Genomic DNA, 26837 nt, shown 5'->3' with positions numbered 1-26837 from the left:
CCACCTGTATGCAAAGCATGTGAGTATCGCCCCTCTAAGGGCTCTGCTCTCACTCTTTTTTTTGGGGGGGGGGGTACTAGGGATTGAACTCTGGGGCACACGACCACTGAGCCCCCTCCCCAGCCCTATTTTGCATTTTATTTAGAGACAGGGTCTCACTGAGTTGCTTAGGGCCTTGCTAAGTTGCTGAGGCTGGCTTTGAACTCAGGATCCTCCTGCTTCAGCCTCCCCAGCCGCTGGGATTACAGGCCTGTGCCACTGTGCCCGGTGGCTCTCCTCTCTTTATTGGACAGTCTTCTTTCAAATGGATCATGGCCAGCCCCAAGTCAATTGTAAACCATATGTTGAGTACTTACATGTCAAGAAGGGGTCTAAGTGCTTCACATTTGTTATTGCATTTGATCTTCACCTAGAATCTTCTGAGCTGGCACAGTTATATCCATTTCACAGGGATGGAAACTGAGTCACAGAGAGGTTCAGTCACTTGCCTGCTGTCACACAGCTGGTGGCACTGTTTTCTGTATTCTTTATGAACCATTCCAAAAATGGCTCCAGATACTGTTATGGTGTGGATGTGAGGTGTCCCCCAAAAGTTCACATGTGAGACGGTGCAAGAAGGCTCAGAGAGGACATGACTGGGTTGTGAGAGCCTTAACCCAACCAGTGAATGAACCCCTGATGGGATTAACTGGGTGGTGGCTGGAGGCTGTGGGGTGTGGCTGGAGGAGGGGGCATTGGGGGTGTGGCTTTGGGGTCTCTCTTTGTCTCTGGAGAGTGGAGTCTCTCTCTGCTTCCTGGTCACCATGTGAGCTGCTTCCCTCCACCACACTCTTCCTCCATGATGTCCTGCCTCCCCTCGAGCCCCGAGGAGTGGAGCCTGCTGTCTAGGGACTGAGACCTCTGAAAGAGTGAGCCCCCAGATATACTTTTCCTCCTCTACAGTTGTGCTGGTCGGGTCTTTTAGTCTCAGCAGAGAAAAAGCAAGACTCTCCCCTGGACCACCTTGGTCTGTTGTGTGCTGTGGCAGCAGGACTCGGAAGTGGCTCAGACCCAAGCCCCACCCTGCCCTGGTCAGGCCACGAGGGCACTCAGAGGGTCCCGGGGGGAAGGGCAGATATTGACAAAGGCCTTCTGGACGCTCTACCCTCTGCCAAGAGCTCCAGGACCATCAGTTTCTGGAGCTGACGTGGTGCCTCAGCCGGGCCCTTGAATAAAGAGCAATGTGACCGCCATGTCTTATGACATCTGGCCTCTGTGGTCAAAACAAAGCAGGCAGTGAGGACAAACGGCCAGCCCAATGAGTCCGACAGATATTGCTATCCTGAATCCCGTGGGCACTTGATGGTGGCACTCAGGTAGGTTCATGTGGAGTGGACGATTTTGCAGGGGTCTAAATCCCATCCCCTCTTACTTAGAAGCATTCCCATAACTAGCCAATCAACTCTGTAGTTTAACAGGACAGTTTTTCCCTTTCCTACTTCATACTGCACCCCACCAGGACGAAATAAAAATTCAAAAGCCTTGCCAGGCACAGGGTGCACACCTGTCACCCCAGCAACTTGGGAGGCCGAGGCAGGAGGATGGCAAGTTCCGATGCCAGCCTCAGAAATTTAGCAAGGCCATAAGCAACTTAGCAAGACCCTCTAAAAAAAAAAAAAAAAAAAATTAAAAGGTTGGGGATGTGTCTGTGTGGGTCAGCACCCCTGGTTCAATCCCCAGTATCAAGAAAACCACAGAAGCCTTCTAAAGGGCCCAGGAGGATTGGACACCTAGATGACCATGATGCATGCAGCTTAACAGACAATGAGGAGAAGCATCGGGCCATGCAGACCCCAGTGCTCCCACTGCCCGCTTTGGAAAGACCAGCGGCTTTCTGCTGCCACACAGGCATTTGGGAATAACATCAATCCATCTTAGCTGATCTCCTCTGTGATAACTTCATGATTATTTATGGGCAGCTTCAAAAGCTCAGAAATGCTAAACAAACAGAGAGATAAGTTGCCAGGGATGTTCAACATTTGGCCTGACCGACCTCACAAGATTTTGCTAAGGGGAATTCTTCTCAAGCCATGGAAATTATCACTGGAAACCAAATGCCTTGATAACATCTTTAAAAAAAAAAAAAAAAGATTTATCCTAGGCCAGACTGAGGAAGCTCCCAAACAACACAAGGTTATTTTTAGAAGGTTGGCTCCTGAGAAAAAGAAATAAGACGGGAATACGATTATAAAGCTTGGGTTGCTTTTTCTTCACAAACTGTTTTGACCTTTACCAAGCCTGGAAACTTCAGGAGTTTAGATTAAAAAAAAAAAAAAAAAAGCCTAATTAAAAATCACTGCTGTTCTTTCGGTTCAAGTCAAGGTAATAAGCCTTTAAAATTGTCAGGCGAATACATTTCATTTTTCAGAGCTCATCTTTCAGAATATTCTAAATTGGATATCTGTGAATTTTTTCCTTTCTTTTTTAAGCGGGTGATGTTAAAATGATTTTCTCAAATGCCTTTTCTTTTTCTTTTTCTTTTCATTTTTAAAGAGCGTGGACAGATGTGAACACAAGGACAAGGGGAAAAAAATGTGCACTCTTGAAGAAACAAAAGAGGCAGCACTCTTTTTACAGAATCCGTATCCACATGGCAGAAAACAAAAATTAAAAGTGAACTAATTGGCTGGGCGCGGTGGAGCACACCTGTAATCCCAGCTGCTCGGGAGGCTGAGGCAGGAAGATCACAAGTTCAAAGCCAGCCTCAGCAACTTATCGAGGCCCTCAGCAACTCGTGAGACCATGGAAATGAAAGGGCTAGGGACATGGCTCAGTGGTTAAGCACCCCTGGGTTGAATCCCTAGTACCAAAAAAAAAAAAAAAAAGCCAATAAGGAACCAAGATTTGAAGCTCACTTCATCCTCCTAGCAACTCCCAGGCAGGCAGAGTTCTAATTCCCACTCTATAGACAAGGGAACCAACCCTGAGGGCAAGGGAGGTCAAGTAACTTACCTGAAGTCACACAGCAACTAAGAAGCAGGAGAACCCAGGCAGTCTGACCCCGAGCCAGAGCTGTTAACAGACTCACAGAGCAAAACTGCCTCTTGGTGACAGGGAAGGTCCTCGGATGTGGCAAAAGGTGTGGAGGGGACACACGAATGGGCTCTGGGAAGAACTGTTCTATACACACTGCCAGGCCCGGTCCCTTCCCAAGAGGCACATGGCATGTTCCTACAGAGACGCTGGCGGGTCCTGGCCACTCCTGAGTCCGGGCCTTCCTCTCTTGTCAAGCGCTGGCTAGGAGGAGCACTGGGGAGCAAGTGTTCAGCACGCAGTGAGTCGGAGGGAGGGAGCCCAGAGGGGCCTGTGTGTACAAGTCAGTGTACAGGAGGGACGAACCCACGAGCCAAAGAGACATGCACATGACCCTTTTCTTTTGTTACCAGGATTGAACCCAGGGGCAGTGGACCACGGAGCCCCATCCCCAGCCCTGTTTTATATTTTATTTAGAGACAGGGTCTCACTGAGTTGCTTAGGGCCTCACTATGTTGCGGAGGCTGCTTTGAACTCAGGATCCTCCTGCCTCAGCCTCCCCAGCCGCTAGGATTACAGGGGTGCAGCACCATGCCCAGCTTCCAACTTGCCTCTAAGAGAATCAGAGAAAAAGACACTTCACAAAACACTTGAGTGGAAACACCCTCCCTGCAGAACAAGCCCGCGGGTTCTTGGTTCCCTCTGCACCTCACATGCCTGGACACCTGGTGGGGTCCACGCGCCCCTCCCTACTCAAAGGAAAAGGAGTAATGCCGGACTGAGCAGAAGGCTGATTCCATTAAACAGCTGGAAAGTTCTTCAAAATATGATGTCGTAAAGTATACAGGGTACACATGCACACACACATATGTGCACACACAGTCTATATAACTTGGCATATAGCATATATTAGAGAGCTGCTATCTTACATATGCATATGCAAAATACACACATACATATATGTAATAAGTGTAATACATGTATCATACGTAACAGCTCATATAACACAATATATGGTGATAGAATAAGGTACTACATAAATAGTATATCTAGCAACGTATGTCATACATCTCAGTTTTGACTTAGTGTCTATGGCTATATTTATTATGCATATATAATACATGATGCCCAAAGATCTAGCAGCAAGTGTCATAACCGCCATCATCTCCTAGCGGTGATGAGCATCAATGATATTTCAAGATGACTGACATGATTGTTAAGTGACGAGGAAACATCTGGGACTCTGGTTGGCCACACAGCCACAGGGCAGGCTAATGCAACTCCTGCCATTTGTTGCCTTGGCTCCTAATCGGGGGACATGCTGACGTTCACACAGGGGTTAACAGCAGTAAGGGTAAAGACCTTTCCAGCCAAGCTGGGGCTTGTCCTCAACTACATTCCCAGGTGCTCAGGCTGAGGGCTCTTCTGGAAGGATGTCAGGAAGGGCGGGGTTGAGGCGGGAGGGTGGTGGGCTGGGGCGAGCCGCCTCCGAGGGGGCTTCACAGCTTCGCTGGGTCACTAGCAGGAGCTGGTCTGCACACTAAGTTCACTTCTCCCAAAGAAAGCACTTCCTCTCGGCCCTGGCTTGCCAGCGAGAAGGGTCACCAAGAGCCTCCAGGAGCCACCCTCCCTCACAGGCTTGCAATGTGACAGACAAAGCCACTTTTACTATCTTGCTGCTTTTTTATTTTTGGGGTACCAGGGATTGAACTCAGGGGTACTCAACCACTGAGCCACACCTACAGCCCTATTTGGTGCTGAGTTGCTTAGGGCCTCGCTAAGTTGTGGAGGCTGGCTTTGATCCTCCTGCCTCAGCCTCCCAAGCTGCTGGAATTACAAGTATGTGCCACATTCTTGGTTCATTTTTCTTTTGGGCCAGTGCTGGGGATTGAACCCAGGGCTTGTGGGTGCGAGGCAAGTGCTCTACCAATTGAGCTAGATCCCCAGCTCTTTCTTGGTTCATTTTTAACAAAACTTCCAAGTCATCTGCCATTACTGTCTGCTTCCAGTGCCACCAATTTCATTGTCCCATGTTAAATCTTAAGTGACTCGGATTGAATTGAAACAAGGAGTAAGATTTGTGAGAATTCGTAAGAATTTTTAAGAATAAGCACAGCCCCTTCGCAGAAGGAGCATAATTAAGAAAGGCTGAATGTGTTGGAGCAGTAAAAAGCAGTGAGTCTCCAGGACAGAGGCCAGGAGGCCTTACTTCTAGGTTCTGGCCTCCAGCGAGGGCCACTTCATTTTTTTTCTTGCAAATCACTATGTGATTCAAAGAAATCCAAGCTCCTCTGTATATCCCCTGCTCCCTCATGTAAAAATAAGAAAAATCCTATTAAATACACGTATCTAGCCACATACATATGAAGCCCCCACGTGCCGGTCAGTCACCATGCCAACTACATTCACCACTGTGACGCCACCATCCCTCGCAGAGAACTTGTTAGGTTCTGATGTGCCCGTTGGTTTCACAGATGAGGAAACTGAGGCACTGAGCTGCTTGTCCAAGCTTCCAGAGCTGGTCAGCGGGGCAACCAGGACCTGCTTGAGCCTAGGAGATGCCCCACCATGTGCAACCCTGCTGCTGGGGTTTCACAGGAACACCTGGGCACCAGTCACTCTCCCCCCACCTTCAGTGTGACCAGGTCATGAGAAAGCGCTCTGGCTGACTTCCGGGGACTCTGTGTCACGGACGTCATTGCTTATGGCCAGCATCTGGGTATGTCCTTGCCTCCTTCAATGATGGCGCCCAGCCCCCATGGCCATCTCCCCAGGACCCCAGTTGTTACGACCCAGCTCTAAACACACTTGACTCTCCATGTGCCCTCCCTAAGGACTGCGAGAGCCCAGTCCCCACCGTACAGGAAGGACCACAGAAATGCCCAGAAGCAAATTCGAATGTCCACAATGAGAACGTGTATGGCTAAGCCAAACACCCCAGGCCTCCAGCAAGAGCCACTTAATTTTTTTTCTTGCAATGCTGGCTCAAATATAAGTTGATTCTTTAAAAAAAAAAAAATTGTTCTTTTTAGTTATATGTGACACTAGAGTATATTTTGATATATTTATACAAACACAAAGTATGTCTTATTCTAATATGGATCCCAGGCTTGTGGTTGTACATGATGTGGAGTTTCACTGTGGGGTAGAGTCATTCCACTGTCTTTCCTTTTCCCATCTCCCCTTCCCTTCATTCCCATTTGTCTAACCCAATGAACCTCTATTCTTCCCTCCTCGCTCCCCCTCCAGTTGTGTGTTAGCATCTGCATATCTGCAGAGAACATTCCACCTTTGGTTTTTTGGGATTGACTTATTTCACTTAGCAAGACAGTCTCCAGTTTCATCCATTTACTAGCAAAAGTCATAAAGTCATTCTTTCTTTATGGCTGAGTAATATTCCATTGTGTATATATACCACACTTTCTTTATCCACTCATCTGTTGAAGGGCACCTAGCTTGGTCCCATACCTTAGCTATTGTGAATTGAGCTGCTATAAACATGGATGTGTCCGTGTCACTGTAGTATGCTGATTTTAAGTCCTTTGGGTATATACTGAGAAGTGGGATAGCTGGGTCAAATGGTGGTTCCATTCCCAGTTTTCTGAGGAATCTCCATACTGCTTTCCAGATTGGTTGCACCAACTTGTAGTCCCACCAGCAATGTCTGAGTGTGCCTTTCCCCTACATTCTTGCCAACACTTACTGTTGCTTGTATTCTTGATGATTGCCATCCTGACTGGAGTATCCAACTAAGAAGCTTCTTCACAGCAAAGGAAACTATCAAAAGCGTGAAGAATGGAACAAAGTCTCTGCTACCTGCACCTGAGATAGAGCATTAATCTCCAGGACATATAAAGAACTCAAAACCACACACACACACACACACACACACGCACACACACTAACCCAATTAATTATCAAGCAAAGGAACTAAACAAGCACTTCACAGAAGAAGAAACATGAATGACCAGATATATGAAAAAAATGTTAGACTTCTCAAGCAGTTAGAGGAACGCAAATCAGAACTGCACTGGGTCTCCATCTCCCTCCAGCCCGAAAGGAATCTGGGTTAATTCTGCACCTCAGAGGCGTCCCTGCTCCTCCTTTCTTCGAAGACAACCAGAGAAACGACTCCTGCTTATTTAGAACCTGTTGGCTCATTTATTTCATCTAGAGACGACTCTTAGCATCCAGCTTAGAAACATCCTGTTGTGAAGACTTTTCAGCACTGCGGCCTGAAGTGGAGCAAATTATATTCCACGCATTTCCAATTAGGTCAAAAGGAATCCTAATGATTAATATGAACCAACAAAAAATGAAGGAAAAAGAAATATCCTGTCCCACCCAAGGCTAAGATCCATGCTTCTCCCAAGAAGCCTCAGGTGGTAACTTTGTCATGGAACTTGCCTTGAAGTCGGAGGCACCCGTGGGGTGAGTCTCCCTGAACTTCCTCCCGTCCTGTTTCATGTCCCTGCACCAGAGGACATCAGATGGACAGCTCTCCCAGCCACTCATTCCCTTCACCAACCAAGACTCCAGCACCCACCACGGGCCAGGCTCAGTGCTAGGTCCCAGGACTCAGTCCTCTCAGAGTTTACTGTCTTAGGGCAGGGAAGAGACAGGGTCCGAGAGGAAAGAGGGTCAGAGAAGCGTTCTGAAAAGGAGACAATCAAACTGAGCAGTAGACGATGAGACCAGGAAGCCATAGCTAGAAACAGACATCCCAAGGTGGACGGAGAAAGGACACTCCAGGAAGAGGAAGCCACACCCGCAGAGAGCTGCAGAGACGTGACAGAATTAAACATAGACAGTAAGTGCGGTGGCCCACGCCTGCCATCCCAGCAGCTCGGGAGGCTGAGGCAGGAGGATCAGGAGTTCAAAGCCAGCCTCAGCCACTTAGTGAGGCCCTGAGCAACTCAGTGAGACCCTGTCTCTAAATAAAATATTAAAAGCGGCTGGGGATGGGGTTCAGTAGTTAAGCACCCCTGGGTTCAATCCTAAGTGCCCAAAAAATAAAAAAATAAACATAAGCAAGAATGAGAGGCAAACAGCAGGTCACCCGCTGGTGGGAGCACAAGGTGCCCCAGCCCTTTGTAAGGCAATGCGCCCTAACTCGTGGGCACACACTGCATGCCTGGCACCAGAGTCCCCCAAACAACACATGCAGACCCACCAAAAGACACACAGTGGGCAATACTTCAGGAAGAGAGAGAAAGAGAGATGATGATAATTCCAGAGAGTGGTACCTGCGAGGGGGAGAGGATGGAGAGGGAACAGATAATTACAAGGCTCTATTTCCTGAAGCCAGGTGGCAGGCTGGGGGCGCCCACGGTGTGACTCCTGCTTATACATATTTAATGGATACTTTTGTATTTTGTATCTGCTCAATATTTCATAAGAGCTGCTGCTTTTTTTCCCCTTCATTTTATTTTTAGTGGTGCGCAGGATGGGACCCAGGGCCTCTCCATGCTCGGCCAGCGCCCTGCACTGAGCTGGCCCGGCCTGAGTTGCCTCCCCCTGCAGTCGGGAAATGGGTGGAGGGAGAAGGTGGAGCAGAGGCTGGGGGGCAGGCGGGGGTCGGTGCTGGGGGTGGCAGGAGTGGGTGGGTGCTGGCTGCTGGGTGCTGGGGAGCAGGTGGGTGTGGGCGCTCAGGGGGTCAGTGCTCGCCCCTTAGGGATGCTGTGTATTGGTGATGGTTTGCAGCAGAGCCGGGTGGGGGTGGGGGAGAAGCAGCACCGCCCCGGACCGTGGTCCCCAGCTGGCTCCGGGGTAAGTACAAACTGGGGACTCTAGCCGGGCGCGGTGGCCCACGCCTCCAGTCCCAGCGGCTCAGGAGGCTGAGGCAGGAGGATCGCAAGTTCAAAGCCACTAGGGGGACCCTGAGCAGCTCAGTGAGACCGTGTTTCTAAATAAAAAATGAAAAGGGCTGGGATGGGGCTCAGGGGTTAGGCACCCCCAGGTTCCATCCCGGTTTAAAAACAAAACAACAACAACAACAAAAAAAAAAAACAACAACAACAACAACAGTTTTTTCAGCAAAGGAGACCTCTGGGTGGCGATTTGCGTTTAGAGGCTGCCAGGGCATGGGCCTCCTGCGATCACAGCAGCCCTGCAGCTATTTCTGCACCTCTGTCTGCCAACGCGACGCCTGCCCAGTCTGGAGGAAACACGCAGGGGCCACCAAGAGAACTGACCGCCTGCCTTCACCTGCAGCCTTTAATCCTACAAGCAGTGCGAAATGCACTCCCCAACAGCACAGGCGCTTCCTTGGATGACATTCCTGAAATGTCCCTGGTTATTCCTCCATAGATAAAGGTGCAAGTTTGCAGAGCAGCTGGATTCCTGGAGGGGGGTGGGGATTCCTGGGGGGGGGGGGGTTCCAATTGATCAAATGTCCTCCAGTACCCTATGGAAAGTCAAGGTTTCAGATGAAGTCATCCCAGCTCAAAACGGAACACGTGTCCTTCGCCTGCACTTCAAAACCTGAAAGAAGCAGGGTGCAGGGCACATGCCTATGATCCCAGCAGCTGGGGAGGCTGAGGCAGGAAGACAGCAAGTTCAAAGTCAGTCTCAGCAACTTAGCAAGGCTGTAAGCCACCTAGTGAGACACTGTCTCAAAATAAAAAGGGCTGGGGATGTGGCTCAGTGGTTAAGTGCCCTTGGTTTCAATTCCCAGTACAAAAAAAAAAAAAAAAAAAAAAAATCTAAAAGAATGATTCTGGAGTCTCCACCATGGAGAACATAATGTTGTTAGAAAAGAAAGTTCTAGCATTCTGTTGAAATAATCTAATTTAATTCTTGGCCTGAAGGCAGTACCTGGTATAAGAGAACTTTCATTGAAAATAAGCAACATCTAGAGTTGGTCAGTTAATTTTTTTTAATGCAATTGGTATAAAATTCCATTGAAAACCCCCAAATAACAGTGTCTTAAATAAGTCGGAAAGTCATTTCTCTCCCTTATAAATATAGCGCAGCCTGGAGTTATGCAGTTCAGGCTACCAGAGCATCTCTCTGGCCATCAGAGACCTGGACACTGCCTCTCTTTTTGTTTTCCTCCATACCAGGCTTCCAACTCACTGTTGAATGTAGCTGCCTGAGCTCCAACTATCACATCCATATTCCAATGGAGAGGAAGCAGGGAAAGATAGGCACATTCCTTCCCTTGAGAAGCACATTCCTTCCCAGGTTGAGCAACCCTGGGATAAAAACTTCCAGGAGTTGTGCACAGTACCTTCCCTTATCCCTTTGACTAGAACTTACTTAAATAGCAATCCTTACGAGAAATGAGGGCTGAAAAATCTTGTCTTCCCTCTTAGGTTTTATGTCAGACAGTAATTGGAAAGTTGTGTTTCCAAGGAAGAAATAAACAATGGCTATAGGGACAACTTTATATAATTCTCACACTAACAAGTCACTATGTAATCTTAAATCTTTACACCTTTTTTTTTTTTTTTGATACTGGAGATTGAACCCAGGGGCACTCAATCCCTGAGCCACGTCCCCAGCCATATTTTGTATTTTATTTAGAGACAGGGTCTCACTGAGTTGCTTAGGGCCTCGCTGAGTTGCGGAGGCTGGTTTTGAACTGGCCATCCTCCTGCCTCAGCCCCCTGAGCCACTGGGATGACAGGTGCACGTCACCATGCCCATGGAGACTGAATGAAGAACTTCTGTTCTCTTGAATTTCTTCTTCACAAAACGCTCTCTGTTGGCTACTCCCACAGCCATGCCCAGCCACTCTATGGCCTGGTGTTCACCACGGTGGGTCTGCCCCTTCCAGACTCTACAATCTCTCTCGACTTCCAGAGAAGGAAACTGAGGTCCAGAGAAGGTGAGCGGGTTTCCAAGCCTGAGAAGCACAGTGCACCTTCCCAAGGCCGCCACACTTTCCAGCCCCCTCCCACTGCTCCCTAGGTCAGAGGCTCCAAAAGCAGTAGACAGGGCTACCTCACAGACTACACCTTAACCCCCCCGACCCCAGCCCCCCCGAAGGCCAGGGGCACACCCCCAAGTCAGGGTGACAAGAAGAGACACGTTCACGTGGCTGTTCATGGGCACATGTCTCAAGACTCAGGAGTGAGTTTTTTGAGGTTGTAGGTGATGGGGTTTTATAATTGCTTTCTTGTGGTCTGTTCAATCACACTATTACAAATGTCTGTCTTGCTTATATCCATGGGCAAGTCTAAGGAAACAATTAAGTATGTAAGAGAGCCGGGCAAGGTGGCACACATCTATAATCCTAGTGACTTGGGAGGCTGAGGCCGGAGGATCACAGATTGGAGGCCAGCCTCAGCAATTTAGTGAGGCCCTAAGCAACTCAGCAAGAACCTGTCTCAAAACAGAAAATAAAGGAGGCCAGGGATGTGGTTTAGTGGTTAGACAACCCTGGGATAAATCCGGGTACAACAAAGAAAGAGAGGGAAGAATCATCAAGTTAAGTGCATTCCTCAAAAAGCTGCCTCCAAGTGCAGACCCAGCAATCCTGTGTCACTGCAGTCTTACAAATAGCACATCTGGAAAGCCATTATCGGGCACAACACTTAAGGAACAAAACTGCGTATATTTTATTATCATTATTGCTACTGTGGGTTGAATATAGTGACCCATACCCCCAAAACATGCGGGAAGGAAAGATGTATTCCCTCCCCGCTAAAAAGGATGCATCTCCCTGGACCCTCTAAATGCGATCTTGTTTGGAAAAAAGGTCTTGGAGATGTTATGAAGGCTCTTGAGATGAGATCATCCTGGGCTAGGGATGGCCTAAGTCCAATGCCAAGACTTTACAGAGGAAGACAGGAGCCTGGGGTGAATGTCATGTGACCGGAGGCTGAGATCCACCAGCCTGAGACACCAAGAGCTACCAGCAGCCATAGAAGCTCAAAGGGAGGCACAGGGCAGATTGGCCCCGGGCCCTCTAGGGGGAGCTTGCTGACGCCTTGAGTTTGGACTTTTAACCTCCAGAAATCAGAGTAGATAGATTCCTGTTCTTTTTTGAAAAAGTCACTCAATTGCTAGTAATTTGTTATAGCAGCTCCAAAAACCTAAGACATCTATGTGAAACTATATGGAAAGCAAAGACTACAAAGAAATCACACCTTGCTGGGTGCAGTGGCCCATGCCTGTAACCCCAGCGGCTCAGGAGGCTGAGGCAGGAGGATTTCAAGTTCAAAGCCAGCCTCAGCAAAAGCAAGGTGCTAAGCAACACAGTGAGACCCTGTCTCATAATAAAATACATATTAAAGAACAAGGTCTGGGGATGTGGCTCAGAGGTTAAGAGCCCCTGGGTTCAATCCCTAGTAACAAGAAATAAGGAATCACACCTGAAAACTAGGAGGACTCATCTTTGGGGAATGGAGTTTTTTATTTCCTTTATTTCCTAATCACTTAACTTTGCTGATTTTTTTTCACTGTGTATACATTTATGATCCAACAACTTGATCAAAACTGATATAAAATCAGAAATGAACGTGCCTTAAAATTCTGTTAGCACCAGGATTGAGAAAATAATTTTTTCCATTACCCTAAATCCCTAACGGTTGGACACATCCATTAGTTGTTCTACACCTAGAACCCAAGGAACATACTGATGTGCCCTTCCCCGTGGCTACAAAGGGTCGAGGTCCAAGGGGAAGCCGACATTCCCCAGTAATCTACTGTCTCCAAATGTGGGGCTTCACAAAGATCAAAGGAACCTGTCACTGCGATTTCCAAATGATTCAATAAGTCACTGGAAAGGTGCCAAAGGCCCAGTCATCAAGGATGCAAATGACAAGGAGCACCCCCGGGTGCCTGGTGGGAGAACAAAAGACTCAGAGAAATCATCTCATTGAAGTAATTTCATAGAGAAGAAAGAGAGCCCCTGCCTTCTCTTAATAAGTCCCCCGGAGGCCTGATCTCTCCGCCCTGCAAGTGGGGACGTCCATGGTGGGTGTTCTACGCACACGTAATATCGAGCCTGCTTTTAAGAACCGTAAACAGCAGCTTCTGCATCACCAAGTAGTTTACCAAACATAAAATCAAATAAGGGCACTCATTAAATGCCTTCCACGGGCAAACGTGCTTGCGTCTGTTTGGTCACCTTGACACCCAGATGGCCCAAGTGGCGGGAAGCCCAGGTTCCAAAGCACAGGGCCACTGGCTGGCCGAGGGCCACCTCGTTCATCTTGATGCATGTTGATTCTAGCTGGCTGCAGAGGGGCTGCCGGGAACTCCCTCCCTCGGCCGATCCCTTTTGTGGAGATTTCTTCTAGAAAACATGATGCAAATGGCATTTATAAGATGTCCTGATGCCACCCAAACGGAACCCCAGGGATATTCACTGGCTGAAGGGGGCTTCCCTGGAATAGAGGGAGATCTAATTAGAAAACCAGGAGTGACCCCCCCAGAACAGGAAATCTTGTTGGGCTTGGGTCCCCTTGTCCCAAAGTGGCACCTGCCAGACACCTCAATGTCACCCCGGCTGCTTTGACAGGAGTCTCACCTTAAAGATTGCAGCCCCCAGAAAAATCAGCTCACCCAAGAATTTATGTCCACAGCAGACACTCATTAGATCCCACCCCCCAGGCCCCTGAGTACACAAGATGGTGTCCCCCAACACACAGTTTTATCTTTAGACTCAGAGACTCAATTTGCCAGAGCTAAACACCCTCTTTTGGTTAAAGACTTAACATCATTTTTTTTTCTTAGCTGTAGATGGACACAATACATTTATTTTATTTATTTATTTTTATGTGGTTCTGGGGATCGAACCCAGTGCCTCACACGTGCCAGGCAAGCGCTCTGCCACTGAGCCCCAACCCCAGCCCAGGACAAGCCATCTTGAGCCCCAAAGATCTGGGTTCCAATTCTAACTCCACCACCTGCTACCTGTGTGAACCATGGCTCCTAATTTTCTTATATTTAAAAAGTAGAAAATAAAAGACATACCACAGAAGATGGTTTTCAATATAACAGGAAGTAGTTGGAGCATGCAGGAAGTCAGGCGCAGAGTAGGGAGGCAGGGATGCAGTAGCATTAGCATTAGCTCCTTCCTCACACCATCTCCCAGACAGGGAGGATTCTGCTGCTTAGATGACCTGCCCTGCACAGCGGTCCCTGCCCAGCAGGGACTTTGTTCCAGTCTGTCACTCACATCATCCTTCCAGGCATATACATTATTCACTCACTAGTTACTTTCAAAACAACAAATAATGTCAATGAGCAAGGCAGGCCCCGGGGTAGGACTATAGAGAAGGGTGAGGACTGTGGAAAAGTTGAACACACGTATTTCATCTAAACGCAAAGAAGAAACCGTAAGAAGAGAGTTGCTAGATATTTTCAATTTCCCAGAGGCAGCCCAAATCTGCACTTGGACACACACTCAGATGTTCACAACCAACTGAACATTTCAATCTTGTGCAAAGCTAAGAAAATCCACACGCAGGCCAGATCTAGCCTCAGGAGTTGCCAGAATGTGACCTCACATTCACATACTGTAGAAAGACCCTTGTTTCTCATGCCTCAGGAGACAGAAAACTTGGGCTTGAAGACTTGTGTTGGGGTCAATGGAGAAGTGTAGCAGGGTGCACACTCACAAGAACTCACATGTTCTAGGTGGGCTAGAGGGAGGCATGATACGTAGAATCAATCCCATGTCAATGACGTGGATTCTCATCTTGGACTTGAGTTTTCAAGATCCAGTTGGTAAGGATTCGGGGCCCAAAAGAGTCCCCTTCTTGTATACTGACTCCAGGGCTGCAGTTGGAAGTGATCTTCCTCTTACTGTTAGCAGACTGTCTTTAAGATCCTCCTCTGTCCTCAGCCAAACAGACGGTGAGAGGCCAATTCCACCTACTCCGTTTCACCTGAAATCTATGTGCCCCTAAGTGAGGGCGTGACATGCCATGTATACTACTCCATCAGGAAGTCTCATTCCCTCAAAAACGGATGCCCCACGTGAGGGCAGGGGGCAACTCTACTATATTTTATTGCATAATTGCTGCCCCTGATTCTTTTCAGTCCAAAATTTGGCTTATAACCTTGTACTGCATCATCTCACCTAGTACATGTCTGTTGTCAGTCCATTTAAAAGGTTAACAGCAGCGCCAGGCACAGTGGTGCATGCCTGTAATCCCAGCGGCTCAGGAGGCTGAGGCAGGAGGATCATGAGTTTGAGGCCAGCCTCAGCAATTTAGCAAGACCCTGAGCAACTCAGTGAGACCCTGTCTCTAAATAAAATACAAAAAAATGCTGAGGATGTGGCTCAGTGGTTGAGGGACCCTGAGCTCAATCCCTGGTGCCAAAAAAAAAAAATTCACATTATAGTTGCATCCCATATTTTTGCAAAAAAAAAAAGGCATAAAATCTGCAACAGTTATGCAGTAAAATATCTCCTCTCTTCAGAGCTCAGTCCATGAGCCAAGAATTGTCACTGCCATTTATCCAAGGAAGGGCTTCCGCTCAGGGTGCAGAAGTGGCTTTTTATCTGTCACAGGATCTACCATTTCTAGGGTCCTAAATGAGCATCTTCTTGTTCTTCATTCATCCCTGTTTCCACTGAACCTTCTGAAACCAGAGCACCCGTCAAGCCAGGCCACTTGCGGTGTACAGAAGGACACACACGGCAGGCATCGTCCCACTTAATCCTCAAAACCACCGCAGCAGACAAGTAACGGCATCCCCATTGTACTGAGGAGTAAAACAAGGCTCAGAGAGGTTAAGTCATTGGCCCATGACGGTCAGCCAGTAAGAAGCAGAACCAAGGCTGTATCCCAACAATCCGTCCCTTTGGCCACTCAGCGTCATGCCCCACATAAGCTCTTAAAAGCTTCAAAGCGGTTTTTCTAACATTAGCTAGAAACACATTTCTCCCCAGAGATCATCCCCCAGGATACTCCATATATAGGCAGGTAGAGTCCCTCTGACCTCAAAAGATCAGAACTCTAGGAATCCATTCTCGCCAGGGAATGCTCCCTCACTCCACAGGGAGAGCCCTCAGGGCCCTCATTAATGGCAGGGGTGAAGGATAACCTTTGAGCCTTCTTGAACCAAAAACAAAACAAAACAAAACAAACAAAAAATACCCAGCATTTTCATTAGGTCTTCCTTCCTCCCACTACCCTCAAACTATGGAGGCATTAGGATGAATGATCATCTCTCAACAAAATGTGGGTATTACTTTCAGGATTTAAGATAAAGAAATGTATTTCTGGGGGGTAAAAATGAGACTGACGGCTGGGCACAGGGTGCACACCTGTAATCCTAGCCATTCGAGAGGCTGGGGCAGGAGGATGGCAAGTTGGAGGCCAGCCTCGACAATTTAGTGAGACCCCATCTCAATTAAAAATATAAACAGGCCAGGCACAATTTTGCATGCCTGTAATCCCAACAGCTTGTGAGACTGGGACAGGAGGACTGCAGATTCAAAGCCAGCCTCAGCAACTTAGCGAGGCCCTGTCTCTAAATAAAAATACAAAATAGGGCTGGGGATGTGGCTCAGTGGTCAAGTGTCCCAGAGTTCAATCCCAATACCCAAAAAATAAAAAATAAAAATAAATAAAACAGGTTGGAGATGTCGCTCAGTGATAGAGCACCCCTAGGTTCAAATCCTAGTACCCCCCCCCCCAAAAAAAGATGCCTGATCTCCATGTGGCCATGACTCCTCACTATTCATCAGGCACAAGTTGTCACTAGGGGTGATTAAACAAGGATTAATTACCAGCTTGCTACAAGAGCTGAGATGTTTTAACAGTGCTGCCCAGAGAGCACACAAATACACTCATACTTTTGAAGGACTGAGGGTGGAATTTGGCACCATTTCTTTGGAGGACAATTTGGCAAAGAGCTCTTAAAATAGTAAATGTTCATATCCTCTGACCTGGAGATTCCAATTATGCCACAGAAACATAATTGGGGAAATAAACACAGGTATGTTTTAGCACAAGAAAAGTGGTTGTTACAGTACACAAACAGCAGATCCCATCAATGTGGCTGTCGACAGAGAAATTTTTAGCTCTATAAAAAATCCATGTAATGGATTCTAAAAGCTAATAAAGGTATTAGACTTTTATAGACTGACAGGGAAAGATGTCCAGAAAGTATTCCTAGGTTTCATGAAAAGAAAAAATGAGGTAAGACAATCCATGGAATGCTTATTTTCTGTCATGTTAATAAATACTAATTTCAATGAATCAGAGGAAATAAATACCAATCTGTACACACTATATCGTTCTAGCTTCAGGGTCAGCAAACTGATTCAAAACCCTGTCAAGTAGTAAATACTTAGTTTTTCCAGCTGCAAGTTAGTTTTAACTAAGCAACTTGGTCATTGCAAACGCAGCCCAAGATGCCACTAAATGAATGGGTGTGGCTGCGTTCCAATAAAACTTTATTCATGGACTTTAAAAATGAAATTTCATGTGCTACAAAATGTTCTTTTTTTTTTTTTTGACTCCCCCCCCCCCCCCCGCGCAAATATGGAAAAATATAAGCTAGATGTGGTGGTGCATTCCTGGAATCCCAGAGAAACTGGAGGCTGAGGCAGAAGGATCATCAAGTTCGAGCCAGCCTGGGCAACTTAGCAAGACCCTGTCTCAAAACAAAAAAATAAACAAAAAGGGCTGGGGATGTGGCTCAGTGGTGAAGTGACCCTGGGGCACAATTTCAGCTACCAAGAAGAAAAAAAAAAAAAGGGAAGAAATAGAAAGAGAGGCTGGGGGTGGAGCAAAAGGGTAGAACACCTCTGGGTTCCATCCCCAGTACTAAATAAAATAAAAACACAAAACCAAATAAAAAGGTAAAAGCCATTCTGATTTTGTCCCACCAGCTACAGTTTGCTAACTCCAGACCTCAAAGGTGCAATTAAGAAAGGTTTTCTCTTTTATGAAAGGTATGCTTTATATGTGCATGTGATTTTACTATCTGTAACAACAGTAATAGCTATTGCAAAATCAGAGATAATAATACAGATATCTCAGACTGAGTTGATTTTGTTTTCCAAGAGAAAACCCCTATCAAGATACTTCAGCTTCTGCCAAATACGGTGGTGCACACGCCTGTACTCCCAGCAACTCGGGAGGCTGAGGCAGGAGGAGCAAGTTTGAGGCCATCCTTAGCAACTTATTGAGACTCTGATTCAAAATAAAAAGGGCTGGGAAATGGCTCAGTGGTAGAGCTTCCCTGGGGTCCAATCCCTAGAACCAATAAAAAACAAAACACAACAAGGGACCTCACCTTCTCTCAGACATGTTCAAATAGGTGGGCCAACCAGCAGCCTTAGCTGCTAAGCATCTTCCCTGGCTGGAAGGTTCCAAAAACCAACTGTGTCTGTGTGTCTGTCTGTCTGTCTCTCATACACACACTTTCCTTGTTTGGCCTACCCATCATGGGCTGAGAGTGTTTTTCCTTCCAGAGCAAAATCATCAGCGGGAACCCACTTCTAATCCAATTTGCAATCCTCTGCAGGAAACCAGGACTGCGTCACCCCCCAAATTGTGGGCCCCCGTCATCCATCCCCAGAATCGCCAGGGCAACCGGGGAGGGGCACTGCTTTGCAGGCGCAGGCTTGGCTGGCCCAGCCCCAGCCCCAGCCCCAGCCCCAGCCCCAGCCCCAGCGCTGCTTCTGGAGCAACGGCGACGCGGCCAAAGCATGCGCCTGGAAGGGCCTTGTCCAGAGACAAACCGCGCCGCACAATCACGCCGACCTCAGGGGCCAGCCCCGCCCCGCCCCGCCCCGCCCCGCCCCGCTTCCCAGGTCAGCTGCACCCAGCTGGGGCTGCAGGGGACCCGCTGACTGCCCGCCTTCTGATGCTCCAGCCAATCTACAGTCATCAGCAAGTGGCGACATTGAGGGGATTACAAGGGGCTTAGAAGCCACTGGAGATTCATTGATGTGGTGTCACAAGCCTCATGGCCACATGCCCTTTAGGAAGGGCTTTGGTCTGTCCAGGGTTCTCGGTGGCCTTTGATCTTACCACCCCTCTCTCCACGTGGTGGGGACGTTGCCTCCACCCTGATTCCACGCCACTTTGTTCTCAGCTACTTTTATTCTTAAACCTAAAAGAGTGCGGTGCATATTCTTCCAGCGGGACAGAGCAGGGGTCACCCACTGCCTGGAAGGAGCCGGGCACTGAAGAGTCGTGGGGGTGCGCACGGGACCCTCGGCCACAGCTAGCCAGATTTGCGGTCCACGAAAGATCCCACTGCGGAGGGTCAGCATTCGGACCTGCACCTGCTCAGCTACGCTTTATTTGTGAGCGCTGAAATTTGAATTTCATATAATTTTTAAGAATGCTCCTTCAGGATCTGCAAACTCCAGTGACTTCCAGTACCTGGGAGGGGACCGAAATATTCAAACAAGTCCTTGAACTAATTGGCACACTGGGAGACCAGGGTGAGTCCACAAAACACCCATCTAAAGGGAAACCACTCATGTCCTGCGCTCGACAGATGTGACATCTCTGGTGGTGGCTGTGTTTTAATGGTACTGGGGATGGATCCTGGGGCCTTATGCATGCTGGAAAAGTGCTCTCTCACTGAGCTGAACCCCACAAAGAAAGTTAAAAATCTGAATATTAGAAAAAGTTCTCTTAGCCAAGTTCAAAGCCAGCCTCAGCAACGGACTGAGGCCTAAGCAACTCAGTGAGACTCTGTCTCCAAATAAACTATTAAAAAGGGCTGGGGATGGGGCTCAGTGGTCCAGTGCCCCTGAGTTCAATCCCTGGTACAAAAAAAAAAAAAAAAGACACAACTCTCTTACTTAATATGTTCTACAGACCAAACAACACCCATCTGCAGAGTGGATGTGACGTGGGAGCCTCTGGTTTGTGACCACCGCCTAAGTCACAAGAAGCGTCCAGCCACAGGAAATGAGCCTCGGTTCTGGAACTGAATCACTGCCCCAGCCTGGTGACCCTGGCTACGTTATTTAACAATCAAGAGCCTCAGTTTCATTAACAGGAAAATAATCACTTTGATATCACAGGGCTTGGTGAGGATTAAAAGAAAATGTGTGTTAAACAGGGGGACATGACACCTTCATGGGATAAATCCTCATTGATTGCCAATGTTTTTTTTTTTTTGGTACCGAAGATTGAACCCCAGGGGTGCTTAACCACTGGGCCACATCCCCAGCTCTTTTTATATTTTATCTAGAGACAGGGTCTCATTGAGTTGCTTAGGGCCTCCCTGAGTTGCTGAGGCTGGCTTTGAACTCACGATCCTCCTGCCTCAGCCTCCCAAGCCGCTGGGATTATAGGCATGCCCCAGGGCGCCGGCTTTGCTTGCCAATGTCACAGTACTATTATTACTATAATTCTTCTTCAGTTTTGGACACGCATGGAACAATTCTACACTGTAAAAATGGCTCTTTTTCTCTCCCTTCTCAAACTGGTTGCAAATAAGCAAGCCCACTGGCCCCCCTTGGAGAGGCCTCTTGTAGCAGATACACCAAGTGCCTAGTTTTTAATGACTTGGTTCCAGCCACAGTCCATGGCACTGCCATCCTCTTCCTGTTAATGGACATTCTTCTGCAGCCTGGCAATCTGGGGCTTCCCCTAGGCGACAGGGAGGTGATGGTTCTTCCAGGCTGGGCCACCTGTAGAGAGCAGAGGCCAGGTTTGCTCTCCAGCTGCCTTACCTTACATCAGTGGAGGGGAAAGGCCAGGCATCTGCTCTCCAAGACACACAAACCCTTGATTAGTTTTGTTTTTAGAATTTCTAAAAATTCCCAAATTTGCCACCTAAAGGTATGCATCACAATGAAAACACAGAGATTAGGGTCACCCAGGAAAAATCCCCATAAAATGGAACAGATTTGAACAAGAACATGGGCATCTTTACTCCCCCTGAGGAAGACCCAAGGTGGGGAAAGCTGTCTGCCATCCATGGTGCTTTGACCTGGTGCCTCTCCATCTTCAGGGGCACCTGAATCAGCCAGGGCTCTTGTTCCAGCTCAGATTCTGGTTTAGTGGGTCTGGGTCAAGGCCAAAGCCCATGCATTTAAAAAAAAAATTTTTTTTAATTATAGATGGAGAAAATACCTTTATTTTATTTATTTTTTTTTATATGGCACTGAAGATTGAACCCAGTGCCTCACACGTGCTAGGAAAGCACTCTACCACTGAGCCACATCCCCAGCCCTTTTTTATAGTTTATTTAGAGCCAGGGTCTCACTGAGTTGCTTAGCACCTCACCATTGTTGAGGCTGGCTTTGAATTTGCAATCCTCCTGCCTCAGCCTCCCCAGCCGCTGGGATTACAGGGGTTTGCCACTGCACTCGACTGAGACGACGCATTTTTAAGAGGCTCCCCCAAGACAAATCAAGGATGCTACCTGCCCCTGCACCTGCATGAATCATCACGGCCTTGGCTTCATTTAGGTCTCTGCTCAAAAAAACACCTCCTGAGAGGGTCCTTTCCCGATGGCCTTATCTAAAGTGTCACTGCTTGTGGAATGGGGTCCTGGATCCCATCTGTTTTGTTCTTGCTGAATCCCCAGCATCAGTGGAACACCTGGTACCAAGCAAGCACTCAAATATTTGTCCAGTGCACAGATCCCAGTGTGACAAGCAAGCAAAATGAAACTCGGGGAGCCGAAGCCATGTGTCCAAGGTCACACAGCTAATCAAAGCCAGAACAGAGGCTGGGCCTGCTCTGTCTGCACTTCAAAGCCCTAGGTCTCTCCACCAGGCCAAAGGGAAACAAGGTCTGTTTACAGCAGGCTTCCTCCGGAGGAGAACTCGAGGGTCTTCCTGCTGTGAGGCAGTAACACAGTTCTGCATGCTGTTTTTTAAGAGCTGCCTGGTTATGTGGACAATGACTGGAGAGGACCAGAGTGGAAGCAAAGAGATCTGTTCAGAGGATGCCACAGTGGTCCAGGACGATGCATGGCAGTCCCAGGGTTCCTCTATATTTATTTATTTATGTATTTGGTACCAGAGATTGAACCCAGGGGTGCTTACCCACTGAGTCACATCCTCAGCTCTTTGCATATTTTATTTAGAGACAGGGTGTCACTGAGTTGCTTAGGGCCTCGCTAAGTCACTGAGGCGGGCTTTGAACTCACGATCCTCCTGCCTCAGCCTCCAGATTCCCTGGGATTAGAAGCATGCCCCTCCACACTCGGTTGGTTCCTTGAGACTTGGTGTAAGAGGAGTTCTACTCTCCTAGGGTCAGAGCCAAGGCAGCCTTCCTGTTAGGTCTCTATCAGGCCTATTGGAGCCCAACCCTCCCTCCAGGAGGTTCATGGTCTCCCAAGGCAGAGGAGGGTAACATGGATTTCAAACTGCCAAGAAGAAAATTGTGGTATAACACAAAAGGTCACCCAACAGTACACCCGTGGGGGAAAAGGAGGAGCGGCTTCCTTTCCAGCAATGGGTGGAAATGCTATGAAAAACCCTCTTCATGGGTCAAAGCGAAGCCCTTCTGCTGCTAGCAGGGAAATGGCTTCAACATGAAAGTCCTTCCCACCCCAATGAGAGGGTCTCTCTCCAAAGGAAAAGCTCCAGAGTCGGCTGAAAATCAAGCACTGTCTTTCCATCGCAAAATGAGTTGGGTTAAATGTCTTAAAATTCTCATCGCAAGTTCAAAGCCAGCCTCAGCAACTTAGAGGCCCTAAGCAACTTAGCAAGACCCGGTGTCTAAATAACACACAAAAAGGGCTGGGGATGGGGCTCAGTGGTTAAGCGCCCCTGGGTTCAATCTGAGGCTTAAAATCCTCCAAGAAGCTGTGGTCATGAGGTCTCAAGGGACCTCAGACACCTAGCATCCTCAAAGACCCTATAAGTCCTCCTGAGTAACCGTTGGGAGGAAGCTCAAAATAGTTAACAAAATGAGTGAATATTTCCTGCATACCTGGGAGTAGGCAATGCTAACCACATCTCCCCTCATCCCCGCAATAAGCGTGTAAGGGAAGTGCCCTTGTTCTTCCCACTGAACAGCTAGGGAAACTGAGAACCCCGGAGTGTTAGTGACTGACCAGGGGTCAGAGGTCAAGCAGGAGGGGAGGACAGGCACCAAGCTACACGCCCACACTGCAGCACTACCCACAGGCCTCTGGTGGGAGCTGAGCCACAGGCAAGGGAGGGGAGGAAAGGGAAAAGTTGGAACCCACCTACCCTGCCCTGCCTCATCCTAGTTAGAAAGCAAATGGATTAAAAAGGAGGCAACAGAGCCAGGCACAGTGGCACAACCCTGTAACCCCAGCGGCTAGGGGAGCCGAGGCAGGAGGTATCCCCAGTTCAAAGCCAGCCTCAGCCACAGTGAGGCCCTAAGCAACTCAGTGAGATGCTGTCTCTAAATAAAACACAAAATAGAGCTGGGGATGGGGCTCAGTGGCCAAGTGCCCTGAGGTCAATCCCTGGTACCCAAAAAGAAAAAAAAAAGGGGGTGGGGGGAACCATCAGTCTTCTCTCTTACATTGGGTTTGTAAAATAAGCCTTCTACACCCAGTCCCATGTATGACCTGTGATCACACAGGAGCCCAGCACAGCCCACACAGGAGCCCACCTACTGGGGTATAGCATTGGCACTATTGATGGACACCAACGTCTGCCAATTACATATTTATAAGGTCGCCTGGCTGGACTGTGACACAGGAGTTATTAAATGCTCCAGAGCATCAGGGTTGCGCTCAGTGCCCTGAGACAAAGGCAGAAGGGCTGCCAGACCCATCCAAGCTGGAACAAAAGCATTTAATTTCTGAAGAAACCAACGGCGGGTTTACGTAGAACTGGGTGCTGGGCACACATGACCCACGAGACCCAGGAAGAAAACCAAAGTAGACTTTCCTCCCTGGCACCCAGAAACAGCAGCGCCCTTGCCAGCAGCGTAGGATAGTAGGAAAGGCGTACACATCCAGACAGAATGCTACCAGGCAGCAGTCTGCGCTCACTGTCTCCTTCCTTTGAATGAAGACACCGAGGAGAATTGACCTCTTCTCTTTCCATCGCCAAACGGACAGCCCGTTCGCCTGCACCCCAACTTTTTTCCCAAGCAGTGCCCCAGCAGCCAGATGCACTGGAAGGACACTCAGACTCCCAAACAAAACCATTCCGCTCCAGGCTGACTCTGCCTGGAAGTCAACATGCAAGGCACATTAATAAGAAACATCTGGCCACCGAAGACGGTTGACACAGCACAGGCGGGCAGTGGTAGATTTGTGGTCGGGACCCAGAGTTACAGGGACTGAATTGAAAACACCAGCCAGTCCAGGCAGTGCTCCACACTGCTGCGCTCTGGCACTTGGTGACGCTACCATGTCCTGTTTGAGTTGTTTGGGGCCTAGTTACCTAGGCACAGGGTGGTGCCAAGCCTCTCAAGCTCTCCCATCAGGGAAATGCAGCATGAACCGGGCTCTCCCATGTCTGGCCACCACTTCCACCTTGAATATTTGTAGCAGATGTAGCACGGCTTTTAAAGGCACAGACTTTGCATTCTTTCCATGTGACTTACAAGTCAGATTGAAAAGGGGAGAATTTTATTTACTTTTCTCCCTGCAGTGTTGTGCGGGTTTTAGAGTCCTACCTCCATTTATGCAAGGCGAACCCAGGACACTGGTCACCGCAGGCGTTACATGGCTGGCCTCTCTCTATCCGCCCCAGTCCAGTCAACTTCAAAACAAAAAGATAACACAGGCCACGTGTGAAGATGAGGGCTTCCTCCAAAACCCCACTGTGCCCCAGATAGGATGGCCTGCCTCTTCCACCCCACCTCCTGGGATCTGAGTCAGGGTTCCTCTGCTATGTGGGGGCCTGGGTTGGGGGGCTGCCAGTGCCCCAAGGGTGGTCTCCTGCCTAAGACAAGGCTGCAGACCCAGGTGGGCTGTCTCCAGTATCAAAGCACCAAGAAATGGCTTTGGCTGGGGCTTTGTCTCCCCCCAGACACATTGGTCACAGGTTTCTAAGAAACAAAAGCAAGATCCTTCGGTTCCCCCAGAGCGTGCCCGAAAAGGGACTCTCCGGCGCCTGCCATGGTCCAGGCTGCTGCTCCTGGGAAAGGGGTAGCAAAGGACACCCCCAAAGACAGCCCCAAAGTGCAAGCTCCAGGCTGGAGCTCCACACGCTGGACGCTGCATGGTGCTGTGGCTTCCGATCAGCTTTCCCTGGGCGCCCCAAACTGGGACACTTGGGGCCATGGTTCCTGGTGGCACTGTGGCCCGGCTGGCAGGGGTCGGGACTTAGCCCCTCGCGCGCTCCCCGGTGAGCTCATGGGCGCCCCAACTGGTTACCTGGGGCCACAGGTGCGCGACCGAGGGGCGGAGGGGGCTGGGCACTGGAGCCGGTGGCGACTGCAGGTACCCGGTGGGCGGGTGGGGGACACTCACCGAGCGGCTGGACAGTCTTTTCCGCGAGCTGCGGCTGAACATGGCCGGGCGCTTCCGGCACGCAGCGCCGTCCGTCGATCTGTCCGTCTGTGCCGCGGCGGGGAGGGCAGGTCGCCTGGGCGGGCCCCCTTGGCGCCCACCGGCTGCTGTCTCCGTACGGCCCCGGATCGCGCTCGAGCGCACGCCTCCCTCCTCCCGGCCACCGCCTCCCCGCCCCGCCCCGCCCTCGGCCCCGCCCCCTCAGGAGACCCCGCCCTCCAGAGGTCCGCCCCGTCTGCGGCCCCGCCCCCTGGCTCGCCCCGCCCCGCCCCGCCCGCGCTGCGCCCGCTCTCTCCCTTTCCCAGCCTCCGGGGCCCCGAGGTCCAGCTACCCAGGGCTGAGCTCTGGTGGGTCGCCTGATCCCGCTCCAAAAGATCCTTCCCTCACCCTGTCCCCGAAGTTCGGGGAGGGGACCCCTTCACGGCCCCTTGCTGATGTAGCCGGGGTGGCGGGTGGAGATGGAAGATGAGGGTTTTTTTTACGCGATGGTGTCATTCACAGAGAGTTGAAGTCAACCTGTGCGGTGCACAGTGCTGCCTACTGGGACAAATTCACACAGCCTTGGAACCGCCACTACGTGGAGTCTTGTCACTCTGTGAGATGAACTATTTTTAAAGTTTGCCTGGAATCTAGTTAGGATTGGATGTTGGAGGAGGAGGAGGGGGCTGGGAGAATGAATTACGCCTCTCATGGTGCAGAGCCTGGGATGCAGTAGATGCTCATTATGTCATTCTCAATCATTTCATGCAATCGTCGATCTTTGAAGCCACCGGGCCTATCTATGTTCCTTGAATTTCCCCGACATTTACTAGCTAGTGATCTACAAATTAGTTCACTTCCTGTGCCTCTTCTGCCTGCCTGTCAACTTCATTTACACACACACACACACACACACACACACACACTAGTCTTAATCTCACAGTGTTCTTGAGAGATGAGTTCAGACATGTATAGTTGTTAAGACAGCCACAAACTCAGGATTCATTAAAGATTAGCTGTCAGAAAAAAATATTGTAATTTTCAGAGGTATGGCCATGATGTCCACTTATCATCAATGTTTCAGCTCAGATATCCTCTCCTCTGAGAACTTTCCTGACCTCATACTGTACCATCTCTCTCATACATTCTTAGCCCACATAGCTTTTTTATTTTTCTTCATACCTGGAATTAAACCCAGGGGTGCTCTAACACTGAGCTCATCCCCAGCCCATTTTATTTTTATTTTGAGAAAGGGTCTCACTTATGCTGGCTTCAGCTTGCCATCCTCCTGCCTCAGCCTCCTGAGGCACTGGGATGACAGGTGTGCACCACCATGCCTGGCTTGTAGCATACATTGAAATGATCCTGTTTACTTCTTTGTCTGTCCTCACCCAAACCCAAGTTGCATGACAGAAAGATGTTCACATTAGTTTTGCTAGAGCCTGTCACAGAGCTTGCACGTAGTAGGTCCTCCATGAATATTTGTCAAAAGTGGACACTCTTGTCAA

The 26837-nt window shown here is 49.0% G+C and overlaps 1 protein-coding gene across 1 annotated transcript in view; it reads right to left on the bottom strand.

Annotated features, from left to right (window-relative positions):
- Positions 1 to 25474, bottom strand: part of Prickle2 (prickle planar cell polarity protein 2) — a 328682-nt gene extending 303208 nt beyond the window's left edge. The window contains exons 1-2 of the mRNA XM_046452953.2: positions 25312 to 25474; positions 24513 to 24598 (exon numbers count right to left, since the gene is read on the bottom strand). Coding sequence (XP_046308909.1) covers positions 24513 to 24598; positions 25312 to 25353 — 128 coding nt within the window. The 5' untranslated portion in view covers positions 25354 to 25474. The remainder of the gene's footprint in view (positions 1 to 24512; positions 24599 to 25311) is intronic.
- Positions 25475 to 26837: the final 1363 nt, after the last annotated feature.

This window comes from Marmota monax, unplaced genomic scaffold (genome assembly GCF_021218885.2).
Source record: "Marmota monax isolate L192 unplaced genomic scaffold, Marmota_monax_Labrador192_F-V1.1 WCK01_AAM20220418_F8-fsc00042, whole genome shotgun sequence".
Taxonomy (NCBI): domain Eukaryota; kingdom Metazoa; phylum Chordata; class Mammalia; order Rodentia; family Sciuridae; genus Marmota; species Marmota monax.
This window is presented reverse-complemented; position numbering and strand designations above follow the sequence as displayed.